General features: G+C 54.5%; 1 protein-coding gene across 2 annotated transcripts in view; it reads left to right on the top strand.

Moving 5' to 3' along the window:
• Positions 1-19,158, top strand: part of RASA4B (RAS p21 protein activator 4B) — a 47,495-nt gene that overhangs the window by 9,490 nt on the left and 18,847 nt on the right. For both annotated transcript variants that reach the window (XM_034752590.1, XM_034752589.1), the window contains exons 2-5: positions 4,728-4,784; positions 6,870-6,983; positions 10,473-10,534; positions 12,783-12,912. In XM_034752590.1, the coding sequence (XP_034608481.1) occupies positions 4,728-4,784; positions 6,870-6,983; positions 10,473-10,534; positions 12,783-12,912 (363 nt within the window). The remainder of the gene's footprint in view (positions 1-4,727; positions 4,785-6,869; positions 6,984-10,472; positions 10,535-12,782; positions 12,913-19,158) is intronic.

Here is a 19,158-nt window from a genome sequence, read left to right as displayed (position 1 = left end):
CCACAGTAGCGGATGTGGGAAAATCTATCCCCATATTAGGTCTCATCTTGGTCTAATAGTTAGAGATACTTTCAGAATTATTGTTTTTACTTATCCATACTAATATTCAATCCCTTTCAGTCTAGGCCCCAATGATTTCATGTAGCAGTGAGTTCCACAGTTTAATCATTTCATTCTCTAAAGTGGCACATAGGTTCCCAAACCATGGGTGCCTCAGTACAGATTTAGTTGCTGCAACTTCAGGCAAGGCGTTGAAAATGGCACCCTGCTGCGTTCAGCCGCCCCACCCCACTCTGAGATGGGTGTGAAGCACCAAACGTGCTAAACAGATGAGGAAACGAAACTGCAGTAAGACTAAACCCACGTCTACCCACCACTGCTCTAGGACCATGCCCAGCTCAGTGGTGCGGGTGCGAGCGACGGCTTAGATAGCTCTTCTCCCCCCCCCCCCCTCCCCTCAGCGCATTCGTACGGTACTGAAAATGGCCACCAGAACCTGCGAGCTGTCTGCCTTCTGGCTGCTGCCAGACCAGTCCTGCTGAGCTGATGTGGGTTCCCTTAGCGCTCTGACTACTAGTCCGTCCGTCCCCCCCCCCCGGGCCCCGCTGCCCCAAACGGCAGCTTTTGCTATTCTGGGGAGTAAGTTTGTGGCAGACAGCAACTGAGGGCAAAAAACTCAACCTGGCATAAAGGCAGAGGCCCGAACCCTGCCCGCAGTTTGCAGCCATGTGACTAATGTTTGTTTTTAGTCTATCAGCCACTTAACGCTTCTTGGCAGAATTAACCTTTCTGCTGGCCGGGGGAATTGTTGCTCCGGCTGCAAATCATTAAGACAGTTCTGCAGAATGCCGTGTTTGGGTCCCCTCCACCCCCGTTCCTTCCTTTGATTGGAAACTTCATCAAAACCGCAAATGTGCCAAAGAGGCTGCATTTACCACTGGCCTTTCCCTGCTTTATGCTTGCCCTAAGCCCCAAGCCAGCACGGTGCTGCATAGCAGTGTGTGGGCGGGGGGGGGGAGAGGGGGGTCTCCTTGCCCCATTTCTCCTCAGAGTCAGGGTCCTGCTTTGACCTCTAGCCTCCCTTTGGGTGACCATGTCCGGCACACCGGGACACGTGGTTTCTCCCTGCCCAGACCCTGTAATAGGCCTGACCCAAAGCCCACTGAAGTCAATGAGCTTTGGGTCAGGCCCATAGCATGTGCCTTGTCTGTCTGGTGACCATCACCATGGTATCTGGGCACTTGTGCTGGTTTCCCCCAAACTCTTCCCCTCCTTGCCTATGCTACACCCTTATGGGAGTCTCTCCCCGTGGCCGTGATGGTGGGAGCGGAGTGGCACCAGCCTCGTTACCACCTTGTCTAGATATGCTCCTCTCCCTGCTTGGTCAGCGGAGAGGCAGCCTGCAGGAGAGGGTGTGGTGTGGGGGGGCTGTAGCTGCCTGGTGGAGGCCAGAAGGAGGCGCTGTTGTGCCTGCAGCACAGGTGTGTTCTTTGAGAAAATGGATAGTGGTGGGGCCCTAGCGTACTCCACACCCACTTGGCGGGGACCACAGATGCTGTGCAGGAGGATTGCACGTCCCCGGATCTCAGAGTAGGATCGATTCCGGATGAAATAGAAAGCCCTGGCAGCCTGGAATAGCTGCTCCGTCTATCCTGGGTCCTCAGGGCCTTGCCTGGCTCCCTTTGTTTTAACAGCAAGTAACACTGGGAATCCGTTTCTCCCTGGAAAGCTGCCAGGACAGACACCCTCGCCAGAGCTGCTGGAAGGAGAAGTAAAGGTCTCTGTCGCCAGCAGGTAGCACTGCGTTTCCTGGCCACAGGAGCTTGGCGTGACCGTGGTCTGGTTAGCACTGCCGTCCCTGGGGTGCCGCGAAGAGCTGTCGACCCTGGTTACCCTGAGACTGGAATCGGTGTCCGCACCTCTTTAAAGAGCCGTGCTTTGAACACAGAATGCCCTTTCCAGCCCCAGGCCAGATGGAGGCTGAGTTGTGCTGGGAAACAGAGGACTGTGCACGGGCTGGCTTGAGATCACCAGGCTCAGTCCAAGGCTGAACAGAGTTCTCCTTACCCCAGAGCTGGGAGGAATCCAGCGTTAGCCTCTCGATCTGCAGCGTGTCGCCAAAGACCCCGTTGGGCAGGGTTTGCGTAAGGCCATCTGAGGGCTTTGCCACAGAGCAGGCTGGATGCGGAATCTGCCTGGGATTCCCCACATGGCTCTAGGCCACCAGGGCAGTCTTGCAGAATAACTTCTGGACATGCTTGTGCAATGAAACCCCACCCTCTCTGGGCCAAATACAGCTTGGAGGAGATCCCCCAGCTCCGTTGATCAGAGGGGCCCATGCAGCTGTCAAACGGGAGTGGCTTTCAGTCAGTCCTGATCTGGGCCATCTGTGAGCCAGCGGCCAAGGCATGAAAGGTCTCCTCTCCTCTTCCGCTTCCTCTGAGCTGGGCAGCCTTTTGTTTGTGGGCTGGTAGGTTCATGCCATGTCCTTTTCCTAATGAAGAGCATCTAGTCCTAAGCCAATTGTTTTGACTGGATATCTGCAGCACAGTTGTGGTAAGGACCTGCCTGAAATCTCGACCCTCGAAGCCCACCGAGCGCTAATAGTGCTTCTCTAGCTCGGTGGCTGTTTTTTCCCCTCCATGCTGATCTGTTGAGTGGGAATTCCGGCCATGACGCAAACCTTGGAGGGCACTGACCGATGGATCCAAACCTTCCCGGTTTTCTGACCGCCGCTTGCGCTGGTCAGTGCTCTCCTTTTTCCCTTTGAGTTCTGTGCCATCAAGACCTTGAGTCCGCGTGCAGAAGGATCTAGTCTATTCCTTGACCTAGAAGTCACTTTCAGGCCAGCACCACCTGACTCTAGATGTTTGGATTGTCGGGTCAGCACTGGGTCAGTGTGCCTTCCTGGCTGGGAATTAACCCCCCAAACCCAGACCACTGGAACTTCCTCTTTCGGGGCATAAGGATGTCCCTCCTCCAGGACGTGCGGAAAGCCCCCTAAAGCCCATCCCCGGGGAGCTGCGGGAATTTTTGTGGCTGTTAGGAACGTGTGTGGGGGATAGGTTGAGAGTAGCTGGATGTGCTACGGGACCCATATGCCAGACTGAGAGCGTTGGCTATGACGAGGGGTGGTGCTGGGCCTCCTGGAGTTAGTTCTCAGGACACCTGGGTTCAGTGTTGGCACAAGGTAAAGTCAAGGAAATATCACAGATCTTAACTTCTCCGTGCAGTTTGTCCAGTGGGGGAAGGAGAGGAAGAACCCGGTCAGTGGCGTTCTCTGAGCCCCCCGGATCTTGGGGGAGCGGGGCGGGGTCCAACTGTGTCTCCTTTTTGCTGCCATGCCACTGTAGGAAGCAGCTGCATCTCCAGCAGCACTAAGTCACTCTGGCTCGAGCCGACTGGTCGCAAACAGCCAGCGCCTGATGGGGGAAGTTGGACGTGCTCAGATCTGGTGATAGAGCGGGGGGTTTTCCACCCCTGTTTTGGAAAGAAGAAAACTTCTTGGCAGCCAGAAGGACTGAGAGATTCCCAGCCAGGCACCTCTGTGTTTACAAGGAAGCCAGGGTCTGAGATTTATTTCCTTCGCGCCTGACCCTCCCCCATCCTGGATCCGTTCTTATTTCTGTTCAGTCCAGACACTATCGGGTGAAAGGGCTTGCACAGATTTCTAAGGCCAGAATGTCCCATTGGACCAGGTAGTCTGACCTACACAGGCCAGTTTTTTTCACCTAGTACCTTGTGTTTGACGAAAGCCTCCAGAATGGCACCAGTCTTGATTTAGAGACTTCAAGAGATGGAGAATCCACCACTTACTTCCTTTGGTTTACAGGACTCTTCGGTTCATTTTATTTCCTAGTGAGCTTAGGGTGCCAATGACTGGTGCCTCACTGACGTGCCTGCTCCATTTGGGTCTCAGAGAAATAGCCTGTCTGCGCTGCTCCGATTAGTTTATTATTTGCATTGCAGTAGGACCTAGATCACCCTGCTAAGATCAGGTCTAGACGAGCTGTTCTGGAGTTGGGAAGGGTGGGTATAGCAGGCAAGGCAGGACATGGATTTTACCTCCCGCTGTCCCAAAAAAGAGCTGATACTTGCTGTGTGATTGTATCAGCCCTTCCTTAGAGGCCCAGAACTGCCGACTGTGAGCATTCAGAAACCATGAGTCAGGCCTCGAGAAAGTCATGAGATTGGCTGAAAAACCATGAGATTAAAACCTCCCACAAAAACTAATAAACAGAGTCTCCTCCCCTAACACAACATGCCTCTGGAAGCCTGCTGCTAGCACTCTAAGGATACGTCTACACTGCAAAATAAACCACCCAGCAGTGAATCTCGGAGCTGGGGTCTACAGGCTCACGCTTCAGTGCTAAAGACAGGCATGTAGATGTTCCCGCTTGGGCTCTGAGACACTCCCCCTCCCTTACCCCCGCCAGGTTTCAGAGCCCAAACCCCAGCCCGAGGGGGAACGTCTACACTGATCTTTTTAAAGCCATAGCGTGAGTCCAAGTCTGTAGACCTGGGCTCTGAGACGTGCTGCCCCGGTGTTATTTTGGCAGGATAGCCGTACCCTTAGACAAGTGGACCGTGATTTGCATAGGAGGGAAAGGCCATTGTGACTGAAGAATGAAAGCTGGGTGCCTTCTTTCCCTTGTAGCAACTGAGGTTAGAAATTCCCTGGGCAGTGAAGTCTGTGCTAACGTGGGCATTTTGTCTTTGTTTTGCAGCACGGGCAGCAGTGACCCTTACTGCATCGTGAAAATCGACAATGAAGCGATCATCAGGTAACTGACTCATCTGCTTGCGCTCTCTAATGCTCGTTCGCGTGGTCTTGTGCTCTCGCGCTCTCTCTCTCGCCCTCTATGCAGACTCTATCCTCAATTGGTGCAAATCCGCTTAGCTCTGCTGACATCAGTTAAGTTAGGCCAATTGACACCGCTAAGGATCTGGGGTCCTGGTTTGGCTTTTGTTGTTGTTTTTTCCCTTGAAGTGCTCCCTGGAGCAAACACTGATTTCTTCTGCCCCTCTAGAATGTGTGTTCCATGTGTGACATGTATATTCCGAAACTTGAAAAGCCAGCGGGGGACTAATCCCAAGCGCCGTGCGGCTTGGCGCAGTTTACAATATTTGCCATATATAAAAAAAAGTTTGCTGTGGTTTTAGGCTGTTAGGAGCCAGTGATCAGAGAGACGTTTCCTTTCCATGCGAAATGACCGTTAGGGCGGTTATGAATTTTTCCTCCTCCTGATTAGAGATTAATGTCATGTTGATCTTGGAACCGCTGGTAGAATTGTCAACTCCCACCCCTCCCCAAGCTGGTTCTGTAAACAAGAAGGAGCTATCAGAAAAGCTATTTCCCATCTCCTGTTTGTCTCATATCCTCTCCAGCAGACATTGCTTTTTATTCTCCTGGGTTCGGAGCAGAGGGAACATGAACCTGAGGTTTTGTTTCCCGGCGATCCATGACAAGCCAGCGCTAAAGGCTGAGGCTTGTGCTGTTCAAGTATGATGGCTATCAAGTATGGTGATAGAATGCTAGTGTAGACCGGGCAAGTTTAACACATGTTAGAGTGAAGTTCAACCAGCTATCTTGGCTCTGCACTGGGATCTGGACCAGCTAACCCGTATTAGAGCTGACAGCTCACCCTGTCTGCACTAGGACTCTAGTATGTGTTAGCGATCACATTTTAAAAAGGCGCTTTATTTTTTTTTAACTAGTGTAGACAGGAGGCTGCTGTTGCTAGTCACACACAAATCCTTTTGCTGCGAGGTCGCTGATAATCGCCAGTCCCAGGTTAGTAGTGACCAAAAGCTGTTCGCATCGGAGCGTGGTTTAGGACAGATAGTGAGTCAGAAGGTGGTCATCTGGTGGGTCTCAAATTTTTCCATGCCGTGATTACAATAGAGAGAACTCCCGCTCCCTCAAGCTCCTCTAACCATAAAGAAAGAGCCGCTTGGCATACTCTGCTAAAACCTGATTTTTGACCCCCAGGTTGAGAGCCCGTAGTGTATCCAAATGAAAGTTCAGGGGGAACTGGAGTCTGGCTAGGATACACTACTATGGAGACGTGCCCTGGGTCCCTGAGGCTATGTCCACACTGCAGTGTAAGCCCAGGGTTCGAACACCGGCTCAAGTCTAACCCCCCTTCCATCTACACACAAATCGCACTAACCCAGGGCTCAGACCCAGGACCCCTCGGGGGTGGAGGGGCTGAACTTGAATCAAGCCGGGACCCAAGTTTCAAGCCCTGAGTTTTGCAGTGTAGATGCAGCCCCACTGGACTCATGCTCTGGGAGTTTGTCAAAAGTATCCCACAATTCCACGGGCCAACTTCCTTTGTCCTCTGGACAGTCAAGTTTTCCCACACTGCACCATGAACAAAGGGCTAGAGCAGCCACGTTTTTGGGAGGGCACTGGGAAGTCTGGGATATGGGGGGGGGCTGGGCTCAGGCCCACATAAGGCAGGGTCCTCACTGGAGTCCCAGGTTGGGACCCAGGGCTCCACAGTTCCTAACCTGAGGTTACAACTGAGTGTAGACACTCAAACCCCAGGTTAACAAACTCATGGTCTGCTAATTCGAGTTCTCCTAACCCTGGGCTGCCACTGCAGCGTAGACAGACCCTCAATGACCATGAATGGTTAGGAGAGCTTGGGAGAACACCTCACGTGGGGCTTTGTTGCATGAGGAAGCTGGTGTCTCCCTGTCCCTATATGAATACTTGGAAACGACTGCGATGTCTACTGCAGAAGACCTCAGGTAGGTGTCTAGAGGAGGTACATCTCAGTGAGGAGCGGATGGTTGTTTGGGAGACAATTACCCACGCTCCCGGTAATGACTTGTGATTAAAGGGACCCTCTTCCCTCCAGGACGGCCACGGTCTGGAAGACATTATCCCCATTCTGGGGGGAGGAATATGAGGTCCATCTGCCGCCCACCTTCCACAGCGTCTCCTTTTACGTGATGGATGAAGATGCACTCAGGTATGGTGTAGACGCCTCTCCGACTCTTCTCCTCACTCTCACTGGTACAGCTCCGCTGGCTTCAGAGGAGTTAGCCCTGACTCTCCCCAGAATGAGACTTTAGCCTTGGGACATATCCATGGCAGATCTCTCTAGACATTAGTATTGTTGTTTGTTTGTAGGACAGTAGCACGAGGAGACCCCACTGTGCTAGACCCTGTACTTACCGTCCCTGCCCTAAATACCTTACACTCCAAACAGACAAGGCCCAGGAAGTGCTGTTACCCCTTCATTAACAGATGGGAAACTGAGGCACAGAGATCAAGTGACTTGCCCAAGGTCACAAACGGACTCAGTGACAGGTCAAGCCATTGAACCTCCCAGGTATCCACAGTGCCTTAGCCACAAGACCATCTTCAACTGCAAGGAACTAGGGAAGAGAAATGACCGATCTGTGTCTGACTTGGCGGGTTCTGCTGACTCGCTGCTCCCTCCTCTGACCCCCTCTGAGAAGGACGGGTGGAAAAAATCCAAATAAAATTGAAGCCAGGAGAGGCCAAACCCTCAGCACCATCACTGCTGCATCGGGGAAGGCAAAAACCAATCGTTTCAGAACCTTCCACTGCTTAATTCACAGGCTGCCCTCAGTGCTGAATACGCCAGCATGTGTCCGACTGCCATGGGGCATTGGAGACCCCCTCCTCCTGCTGGAATACTCGGCTCCCTGGAGAAAGGCTCCTGAAGGGAAACTCTCCCTGCGTCCTGTGCAAACTCCGCTGGCATGGGCAGCCGCAGCAGGGAAGTGCATGAGTGCCCAGAGGAGGTGCAGGGTGGGCTCACGGCAGTGGTGCCCGGCTCTGTGAGAGAGATGGGCAAGTCCTGAATGGCGATGGATGTAAAACAGGGCATTTCCACTGCAGTGATTTCTGGGCTGGACTAAGAACCACCAGCCGCCTCGGGCCCAGATCCTCATTTCGTTGACCTCAGTGGAGGGTATGTGCATCAGGGCTGTCCCACAAATTGAGGGGCTTCTTGTGAGCCCCTTGCTTTCAGCTACTGGGCCCCAAAGCTGCCTAGGAATGAAAACATTCTTTCTTCTAGTAGGGTCCGTAGGAATTTAAGGCTTTCCCTGTCTTGGGCACAATGTGCTTCCTATGCTCCTTGGCCAGAGAGGGGCATGGAATGTGTTTGGCTCTCGGGCTGCCAACTGTGAACGAAGTGAGGGGGTTTTCCCACATCCTAGGAGCTGCCCGATGCCTCCTGCTGGCGATGCAGATGGAGGAGGTGAAGACTCAGCCATGTGGGAAGGTCTTAGGTTCCCCTGGAGATCAGACGCTCCAGAACCACGCTCCTCACTTAGCTGCCTGCAGAGCATTTCAGATAATCACCATCAGCTGGAGAACAGTGCCCTAGCCTGGGGGGGGGGCTGGAACAATGGGATGGGGTCCCTGCAGGGTGAGATGGCCTCGTTTCTGATTCTCTCTCCTTGAATGTCAGGAGGACAGAGGGCCAAACCCCCCTGCAGGCTACACACCGGTAATTGAGGGCACAGGTGCTGGTCCAGCGTCGGATGCCAAAGGGTCTGGCTGTTCGGTGCGGCGCTGGGAGCACCGGTTAACACGTGGGAGAGGAAACTCCAGATGAGTGGTTACCCCATGGTCCTGGAAGAGGAAACCCCTTGTCCGCTTGATGCACAAGAGTGGACACAATCAAGTGGGAATGGAAGAGGATAAGCCGTTCAAATCTAGAGGGTGCAGATCTGCACTGTCAGCCCAATGGGGCCTGCCTTTGTGTGCGCACACATAGAATTTGCTAAGTGTGTGTAACTTTTTATGGGAATTTATTTCTCACAACAAAGGATTCAGGGTGAGAATGGCACTTCGCACCTGCCCACAACCCTACGATAACAAACCAGCACTCCTAAGCAACCCTACAGTAACACAACAGCATGTGCAGTGCCAGCAGCCACACAGTAGCAAACCAGCTCCCCGGTGACCCTACAATAACACACACATTGTGCCCGCAGCACAGGGGAAGAATAATTTTGACCGGCTGCCACGTTCCCTCTCCAAAGCAGCATGTTGGAAGCCTCTGGCAGGATGGAGGGAGGCAGTGTGGTCCAGTGGACAGAACGCTGGACTGGGTCTCGGCTCTGTCACTGGGTCACCTTGGGCATATCACGTCCCCACTCAGTGCCTCGGTTTCCCAATCCTAGCAGCAGCACTGATGCCATCTTGCCAGCCTCTAGTCATTGCTCTGGTACAGCGCTGGTGCCTGAGAGCGCGTGTGTGCGTACATGTGTGCACCATGGGGGGGGGGAGCGATGGAGCCCCCGAGCATCGCAAGCAGATCTGGATCAGGAAGCTTAGTCAAGCTAACCGGAAAAGGACCGTCCCCCGTCTCCCCCCAGCCCTGACCTCACCCCCGCGAGGAGCCGGGAAGCAGCAAAAAGCAGGTCTCCATAAACAGGAAGGGGACGGCCCCGTGCCCAGGTGACAGGCTTGGCTGATTGCCCAGCAGCGTGTCTCTCTGAAACTGATCCCAACAGGCTAAGGGGGGCTCCCAGGGAGCTGCAGCATTGCCACGTCTCTCTGGCTCGGGCTCTTTAAAGGGGAACTTGCATTGCATGTGCGTGAGCCGAGGAGGCTGCATCCTGAGCAGGCTGGAATGGGGAGGAAGCCTGGCCTAGCGGGTGGAGCCCAGTGCTGGGATTTGGGAGACCTGGGTTTTGCTCCCAGCTCTGCTATTGGCCAAGTCACTTCCCCTCTCCGTGCCTCAGTTTCCCCATCTGTGCAATGGAGATAATGATACTGACCTGCTCTGTAGAGCTTTGAGACCTGCTGATGGAAAGTGCTGTTTGGAACTAGGTTGGCTGAATGGGGCTTGGGTTTGAGGCCAAAGCAGGGTATAGCCCCGATTCAGGACTGCATGTGAGCACGTGTTTATGTCCTATTTGAAGGCATTGGGACTTCATCACAGGCTTAGGTACTGCCCTGATTGGGGCTGTGGGTTGGGCTGGGTTATGCCAATATCTTGTCTGCAGGGCCGGCTCCAGGCACCAGCCGACCAAGCACGTGCTTGGGGCAGCACCTTGGGGCAGGGCGGAGCTCGATTTTTTTTTTTTTAATTTATTTATTTATTTGGATTTGGCGGCGTGGTGCTGGGAGGGGGGGCGGCGGCTGGCATGGTGCGGCGCTCAGAGGAGGGGCGGGGGCTTCGGGCGGCATGGGGGGGTGGGGCTTCGGGTGGCGTGGTGCTGGGGGGGTGGGAATTTCGGCAGCGCTCACGGGGGTGCAGGGCAGGGCGCTCCTGGGGCGGCAAAAAAGTTAGAGCCGGCCCTGCTTGTCCATGTCTGACCCAGGAAGCGAGCTAGCTCCACCCCTGAACCTGAACCATGGGGTCAGGCTCTGACCTGGGGATTCGAACCGGCTGTCTGCAGGGGTTTGGTGTGTCGAGGTTTTACATTGGCTCGGCCCCTGCACTGCGAGGCGCTTTGTTTTGTTTCCCCAGCCGCGATGATGTTATCGGGAAAGTCTGTGTCACTCAGGACGTGCTGACTGCGCATCCGAAGGGTAAGGCAGATTCTCGCTCCAGCGGAGTCCGGGTGGGTTTGGTTTCTGTGCGTGCTGCCAGACGCAAAACAGCACCGTCCCATTCCCTGGCGCGCTGACGATGGAAAGCGGCTTGGAGAGCCGCTTCAGGGAGATTGCACCGGTGGAAATGAAAGCCAGACTCGACCCCACAGCCGAGCGCAGGCTTGAGCCAGCCAGAATTTCTCTTGTGGCTTCTCCCCTGCCGTTTACGCAGCCCCATCAAAAGCCACAGACTTGCCTGGTTGCATCTAAGGGTAGATTTGAACCCTCAAGCACTACGACCCCTCTACTGCCCCAGCCCTTAGGTGGGAGTGAAACCGACAGCCTGTCAACGCTGCATGTTGCCACTGTATCCCAAACAGCGGGGCTGCGCCAGGCACTGTGCAGCTCGCCAGGGCACAATGCCTCGGGAACCGGGGGTGGCAAATGCAGTGGCATTTGATTTGGGGTTTGGGCTGTCACTCATTCCAGTCCCCCTGTAAATCAGCGCGGTCTCAAGGCATGTGCGGCGACTAATTATCACTGCACGCAAAGCGTCTGTCTGCAAGATGCTGCCCTAGATCAGTTCAGCCTGGGTCCCGGTGCGCCGTCTGGCACTGTGCTTTGTCGGTGAGTGTGATCTCTATCCCCTGCTGCGCTGTAGCAATAGCAGTTTTGCAGGGACTCGGAGACTATTAGCTAAGGGCTAGCTTGCAGGAGCGTAGCTGCCCATTCCAGCAGGCTCCCGTGCCTCTACCCGCTCCGTCTGGGCAGAGAGCGCCCCCCGTTCTGAGCACTGCCTTGCTGCAAGTTGCCAGAGCCCACGGGTGATCCGCCAGCCCTCTGTGCAAACGGGCGCCAGCCTGTGCTCCTGACGCTTCCACCCGGGTTCGAGCTAGAGCTGGATCGAAGGGCTGCACGCCAAGAGGGAGCAGAGAGTGTTTCCTCCTGGCACAAAGGGAGCTCATCAGAACTCAATCTCCCACCTATATCAGGGATGAGTCATGCAGGTCTCTGGCTGCCCGAGTCCCCTCATCCTTGAGTAGGCAGCTCACGTCCTCGGCTTACTATTATCTAGCGGCTGGCTCAGCTGGGCAAGGGCGGCGAATGCTGCGTGGGTAGAGGAGGAGGGGAGAGGGAACGCTGCACTGGCCTCCCTCCTGCGTGTGTCTGTCTGGGCGGCTGGGCCCAGCCCAGGGGAGGCTGCAGAAGGGAAGGGAGCTGCCCTAGGGGAGGGTCCGTCTGGATTTGTGAGGACTTGGGAACTATCTGGCTCTTTTAGACACCAGAGAGGCTAAAGATCTAGTAAAGGGTCCTGCCCCACCCTGCTGCCCCTAGCAGCGAGAGGCTTTGGGTGGCTCAGGGGGTTGGTAACGGGGTACAGCGCCTTTCCCCACCAGGCTGCTGGTTTGGGCCTGGTCTGAGGCCAGCAGTGACTGAACGTTGTTACCCTTTGGTGGCTGCTTGGCAGCCTCGCCTGCAAACTGAGCTGCTGGCCTGGTTCTTATGGGACAGGGCCTGCGTGGCGCATGCTGCCAGCCGCCACTCGCGGTAACGGGCACCTGTGTCGGCAGTGGGGTCTGAGTGGGCCTGGAACTCTAGATCTCCTCTCCTTCCAGGTTAGGCGTGGGGCTCGTTGGGGGGAAGGGCTCTGCAGAGAGACGACTTTGGGCTCTAAGCCTGGTGCCTTTTGCCAGCACTAAATTCGCTGTCAGTCGGTCTCTTGTGGGGGGTAGTGTGAGCCGACTGTGTGGCACTGTGATGGGCCAGTGGTTTGGGCACTAGTCTAGTGAGGCCTTGTGAGACTCAGTCAAGTCCCTGCTCTGCCACAGACTTCCTGAGTGACCCTGGGCAGGTCACTTAGCCTCTCCATGCCTCAGTTCCCCAGCTGTACTGTGGGGAGGACAACCCAGCCCTGCCTCCCAGGGTGTTGGGAGGAGAAATGCATTAAAACTTGTGAGGCGGTTTGAGATCTCCTGATGGAAAGCCCCGCATAAGAGCGAGATATTAATATCCAGGCAGTGCTGCTGGAGACCTGGGGAGTGCGCCCTAGTGGTTAGTGGCGGACCGCGTGTCAGGACGCCTGGGTTCTATTGCAGGCCCTGTCGCTGCTTCATTGCTTGATCGTCAGTAAGTTGCTTGAGCTCCCTACGCCTGCTTTCCTGTGCAGAAAACGGGCCTGGCCAGACAAATCCGTGGCAGGGAGGCACACGCAGCTTTCTCTACCAGCGTTTCTCTCTGTGCCTAGGCTACAGTGGCTGGCTGAACCTGACCGAAATCGATCCCGACGAAGAGGTGCAGGGGGAAATCCACCTCCAGATCGAGATCCTGGGCAGCGACGCGGCGAGGAAGCTGCGCTGTAGCGTGTTTGAAGCCAGGTAAGGGGGTGGAGCAAGGCAGAGACTGGCCTGCGGGGAGGAAGCTGCTAATGCCCCTTTTGCTCTCCAGGAAGAGTCCAGAGAAGAGCAATGAAACTGATCAGGGGCCTGGAAAGGAGGAGGGTTTTAAAACCTCAGGGCGTGCAATGTATTGGTAAGGCTGTAAAGGGGACGGGGTTCGTAGAGGTGGGGGTAGTAGAACGAGAACAAAGGGACATCCAGTGACGTTACAGGGAAGTACAGTGGCTGGAACACTGGCCTGGGATTCAGGAGACCTGGGTTCTATTCCCACCTTTGCCACTGGCCTGCTGGGTGAACTTGAGCAAGTCACGTCCCCTCCCTATGCCTCAGTTTCCCCACCTGTAAAATGGAGCTAAGTATACCGACCTCCTTTGTAAAGCACTTTGAGCTCTGCTGATGACCGTGCTATGTAGGAGCTGCGTATTATTATTACGTGGAGTATAATTAGCCTGTGGAACTCATTACCAGAGGATGTCACTGAGGCCAATAGCTTAACAGGATTTGGAAAAGGATCAGATGTTTATCTGGATATTGAGAAAGTTCCGTTAAAAAGGCTAAAACTCCTCCTGCTTCAGGCCATAGATCAACCAATAAGTGCCTGGGGCTGGGACGGAATTTCCCCTGGGACCAGATTATTCCATTCTGGGGTCTCTTGTCCCTGCCTCTGCAATGGCTGCTCCGGGCCCCAGTTGGGGACAAGACACTGGGCAAGATGGACCCTGTGCCTGCTCCATCCTGGCTGTCCTTGTGCGCACCGCACACACAACGCACATCCAAATCCCTGATGCAGCTGGCAGAATAGCAGGCGCTAGACTGAAAAGACATTTCTAATGATGCGTTAATCTTCCCTGCAAACCCAGCTGAGCTCCCTCCATCACGGCCCCTGTTAAATGAGTCCCAAGACCCCCTGCTGCTACTGCTACCAACGGGTGTGAGAATCAGGTGCAGGCGGGGGCCACCGGTGGGCAACTGCTGTCTTGGTTTTGCCCTAAAGGTTGCCTTGGCTAGAAAATGAGTAGGTGGGGCTGGGGTGCCTAGCGCTGCTTGGAGGGGCGCAGGGCAGGGCAGAAAGGAGTTATTCGGGGAGCTCCAAGGGGTGTCACTGGGAGGGATGGAGGAGATGAACATCAGGCAAAGCTTCCTGCCCTTGGACGTTAGGCTGTGGAAGAGGGTCCCCAGGGAAGTGGGGGGAGCCCTGTGGGTTCAGATACCCTAGAGTCAGGCTGGCCAAAGCGCTGCAGAGTGGGGGTGGACAGGCCGACTGCCCGGGGCTTTCCCTTCTCTGACACCTGCCGCTCCCTCTGCTGCGTGTGCTCAGGCTGGGTACCACCCCCCGGGGCTGTTGGGGAATCTCTGTCCCCCCAGACGGGCAGAGGTGTGGGATGCCCCGTCTGCCTCGGGGAGAGGAGGGTTCATGCCACACGGAACAAAGGGGACGTCTTCACTGCAGAGTTAGCCCAGGCGATCGGCCCCACTGCAAAGCCCAGCCCCGGTCACTGGGCACTCGTGGTGCTGCGCTCCCCTGGGTGAGTCACTAGGACTTCTGGGGGCCCGTCCCATGGCTCTGAGCGCTGTAGTGAACTGAGCTGCTCTCTGGTGCTTTCCCAGGGAATTGTGAGGGGGTTTAGTGTGGGGGGCTGAGGGCAACACCTGGGTAAGAGCCTGGGTTAACTCTGCAGTGAAGACACTCAGGGGCAGGATAATGGGCTGATGTGTGCAAGACCTTTTGGCGACTCGAAAATGCAGGGCCAGATCCATCCCGCTGGCTCCAGGTGAGCGACCCCAAGGACGGGTCTCTCCTTCCTCCGTTCAGTCTCTGCGTAACCATTTCCTCCCCGGGGCCTGGGTTCCGCTCCTGGAGGCAGCTTCATGTCTGGCCCTGACTCTGCCATTGCAGAGCCGTGAGGCTCGGGGCTTGCGGGCAGTGCCGGGCTGGCGAGGGGGCCTTGCTGCTGTGGTGTGGGTGACTCTGTGCCAGCTGCTGCTGGGCGTTTGCTCCAGGGTACCAGCCTCCCCAGGCATTAGCTAGTTGGGGCTCGGTGACCCGCGAAGGCTGCGCAGATGGGAAGCCAGCGCTCTGTTTGGGCAGAACGCCCTTGAGGCAGCTCTCTAGTCCGCCCCCTCAGAGCAGCCAAGTGGCCCAGCCTCCTCTGTCAGCCAGGCACAGTGGGGAGGAGAAGCCCACGGGGAGCTGCAGGGAATCCGCTTCGCCAAGCCAGCCAGCTGCGTGGAGTTCCCTTCCCTGTGACTCCCCGCTCCGCACGATTTCCCCCCACCCCTCGCTCTCTTGACCTTTCCACTGGCTCTGTGGGGGGGGGGGGTACCCTGCACAAGAGCAATGACCAGCCGGTCTCTAATCGCAGTCAGTCTAATGCCCAGGAGCCTTGTTCCAAGGGCTACGTGGGGAGGGTACAGCAGGCCGCCTACGGGAGAGATTCGGACACAACTTCCTTCTGGTGTCTGCCCGGCCGCATGGAGTGATTCTCTCTAATACAAGCTGGCTTCTGTCTTGCTCTGAGCCAGCCTGCCTGCGGGCAGGGATCCTGGCACACCTCCCTTTGCGGGCGGCTCTTGTCCAAGTGACGTTGCAGGGGGAATTTAGGGAGGAATCTGGTCAGGATCCTGGGGTTTCTCTTCCCAGGGGATCCTAATGAACACAAGTGCTCAGGGCCTCTTTCATCTGAAAGGCAGCACGTCCTATGTGACACGTAACCCCCGTGGCACGGTGCGCCTGGGATATTGGTTCAGTACACAGTGATTCAGCTACTCCATCCCAAGTGCAAATTCCTGGAGCGCATCTACCCAGGTACTCAGCAGCAGTCCGTAGCAGTGGTATTATTTCTCTATTAACGAACAATAAGGAATTAATATTCATACAGTGTTAGCACCTACGGTCCTGATATCGACCGCAGCCTGTGGGTGTGGGTCTAGTCCCTCTTTGGTGGGGCAGGAGGAGAGAAGGCAGCCCCCTCTTTGCTCTGTTGGCCTCTCCGATCACTGAACTGCATCATCAAAGAGTCTGTGGGTTGCCCCATTATTGTTGGGCTTCATTATTTTCCATGTCAGCTAACCCCGCCTCCCCCCACCCCCCATCTCCCTGCTGCTGGGGGAAGCGCTGAGTGCAAATTCTAGGGGCGAGTGCCAGAACCTGTGACTCCCCATGAAACAAACGAGCCCCTTTTGTGACTCGCTCTGGGAAGCGCCTCACTGGCCGACCCTGCGTGTGGCTTTGACGCTTTGCACGCGTAAGCCCGGCAGCAGCGGGTGGCTTTTCCTGGCTAGCAGTCGGTGACTCACCCTGCATGCAGATGGCACCGGTCACATGGCTCCGACCCGCCCTGTGGATTCTGGAAAGGGAGCACTTGCAACACGTTAGTCTCTTTTATTCCCTAATTAAAGAGGAGGATTCTGGTTTGGGTGTCTGGCTATTTTTAGCTTCTGTCCCTGGCGTCACTCCGCTCCTTCTGGGGAGCTCTGCTGAGTGTGTTGATTTGCGCTAGCTGAGGAGCCAGCCCGTATGAGTCAGACAGACTGCGTGGAAATGCGTCTTCCCCACTAGTCTTTGTACCTGCCAGTTCTCTCTAAGGCAAATAATAATCCTTCATTAAATGCCCTGGAGCCCTGCACACATCAACCCCGGTTAAAAGCAACATCACACAGGGATCTCTGCCATTTGAATTCTGAACAGTGGGGTCGGCCGAGCTCTGCCTTGTTAATAAAGGATCGTGTAGGTGATCAGAAGTGCTTTGACGCAACCGTGGACGTGTTTAGATCTCAGGGAAAAGCTTGGCGCGTGGGAGGCAGAGCGAACTCGGCTGTAATGAAATGAATAGGAAGGGGGTGTCATGGGAGTCACACGTACACACGCTCTGCTCTGCCATTGAGACTTTGCTTTTGTTCTTTCTTGGCCCGTCGTTCCTTTATTTGAAGCCATCCAGACTAAAAATACACTTACGGAAGGCCCTAAGCATTTTATTCCCAGTTTGTCAGCACCCGGCAAGGTGAACTTTGCCATGGAAAACCTACGTCAGTGGAAATAATCTCTTGTCTAGTTTAAAGCGGGCGGGAATTGTCTCGCTAAAGAGTGCCGCGGAGAGCGGGTAATAAACCGGGCTGGCCGTGTTTTCAAAACCACAAGGGTTCCATTGAACTGCTCTGAAAAGACATGGGGGATGCCCCATGTGGAAATAATTTGTCTAGCTACAGCGAGCCTTAGTTGGAGTGGTGCTTGGATTTTGACGTGTGTGTGTGTGTGGTGGGAGGCGGGGAATAAGGGCACTTTGGGGGGGCATATGTGTCGCCAGAAGGCATATTGGTAGAAATATTTCAGACAATTCTAGTGCAAATTCTGCTGGAATCTGATCGATTTCATGCCGCCTTCCAACACATCAGTGTCAGCAGCTGCGTTGAGCCTGCAGAGACAAAGCACAGACGCAGTCAGCAAGGGGTTTGCCTCTAGGGAGGGCGTCTCTCGCCAGAGATCAAACAGAGTTACCGTAAGCAACAAAAGAGTGAGAACGCTGCCTCGGGCCTGGAGTGAAGCACGTTCCCGAAATTAGCATGATGACGATATATAAATCAGTAGCGTGTCCTTATCTGAAATAACATATCCCCCCCTGGTCACGCAACATTGAAAAGGATAGCGCAGGAGTAGAGAGGGCTCAGACGACAGGAATGATTAGAGGTCTGGAAAAAAGGAGCGCGAAAGAGAGGCCTGCTTACCTGAGCGAGGCAACACACTGCAATAATGAATGATAGAGAGAAGGTAGATCAGGCCTTTCTGTTCACTCTGTCTTGTAATGTAAGTACAAGGAATGTCGCTGACAGACACACGTGCAGAAATAAGTGTTTACTCACTGTGCAGTTGGCCTGTGGAACTCCTTGCCACAAGATGTCACTGAGGCCAAGAACTTAGAAGGATGGCGAAAGGGATTGGCCATATATGAATAATGAGAAGCTCCAGGGTTACGATAGCGGGGATGAAAAGAGAAAGGTGGGAAGGAATGTAAACTCTCGTTCTTCCAGTTAGCCTCTGACTAATGGGCGTTAGAAAGATGACTCCTCTGAAGCAGCTGATATTGGCCACTCCCAGAGACGGGCTATTGGACCAGTCTGCAATTCCCATGACCGGGGGAGCCTAGCCTGACGCTCCCAAAGGAGTTCTCCCCCGTCTTCCCCCAAACACCACTGTTGTTGGCTTTCCCCCGAGCGCTCTGTCAAGGCTGCTTCCCCACTCTGAACTTTAGGGTACAAATGTGGGGGCCTGCATGAAAACTTCTAAGCTTAACTACCAGCTTAGATCTGGTCCGCTGCCACCACTCCCAAAATGCTAATTCCCTTCCCTGGGTAGCCTTGAGAGACTCTTCACCAATTCCCCGGTGAATACAGATCCAAACCTCTTGGATCTTAAAACAAGGAGAAATTAACCATCCCCCTCCTTTCTCCCACCAACTCCTGGTGGATCAAGATCCAACCAACAGTTACAGGAGCTCTGTGGAAGCAGCTGGTAGCCCATGGGGAATGAAGTTATTGCCCTTCTCTCCTAGCCCTGACTGGGGCACATGGGAGATCCCTCCCTGGATCCGTGACTCCCCCTCCTTCCCATCAACATTCACACCAGTTATGGACATGCAGCTTGTTCCGCTTCCTTCCTCTGGCCCTGTACGCATGCAGCAGCGAGGAGTAACAGAGGAGGGACCACGCATTTGAAAGCTGCTTTGGTTAAGTAGCAGATTCCTTTATGGCGCGCACCATGAACTGGCCCCCGTTCCTTTGTGCTTTCGGTAGGAAGAGTGAGGATCTTGCAGGTTCCCTTAAAACAGACAGAACTGGGCAAAGAACTGATTTTTGTTCTGTTTTTCGTTCAGTGGCAGTTCCAAAAAAAACTCTTTTGTTTGTTTCTGGTTGACCCACAACACTTTTTTTTTTTTTTTTTTTTTTTTGAAAATTTCCAACAAAAATGAAACATTTCATTTAAATTTTGAGCATTTTTTTTAATTGTATGTTTTTTTACGTTGGTTTCAATAAAACTGAAGGAAATTTCTAAATAAAAAGTCACTTGGAAAACGTCCAAAATGAGTTTGGTTCTGGGCCGACGCTGATTGGCGAAATGTTTCGGTCGACCTTGATCTGCATTTTGCACTGACCTGTTTCAGTTGGAAAATGTTGCCAGCTCGAGTCAGAGGCTTTCTTGTGCCAAGGCCCTTCTGATTCCTCCTCTCTCGC

Source organism: Trachemys scripta, chromosome 18 (genome assembly GCF_013100865.1).
Source record: "Trachemys scripta elegans isolate TJP31775 chromosome 18, CAS_Tse_1.0, whole genome shotgun sequence".
Taxonomy (NCBI): Eukaryota; Metazoa; Chordata; order Testudines; family Emydidae; genus Trachemys; species Trachemys scripta.
The sequence above is the reverse complement of the archived record's forward strand: the minus strand, read 5'-3'. Positions and strand labels throughout refer to the sequence as shown.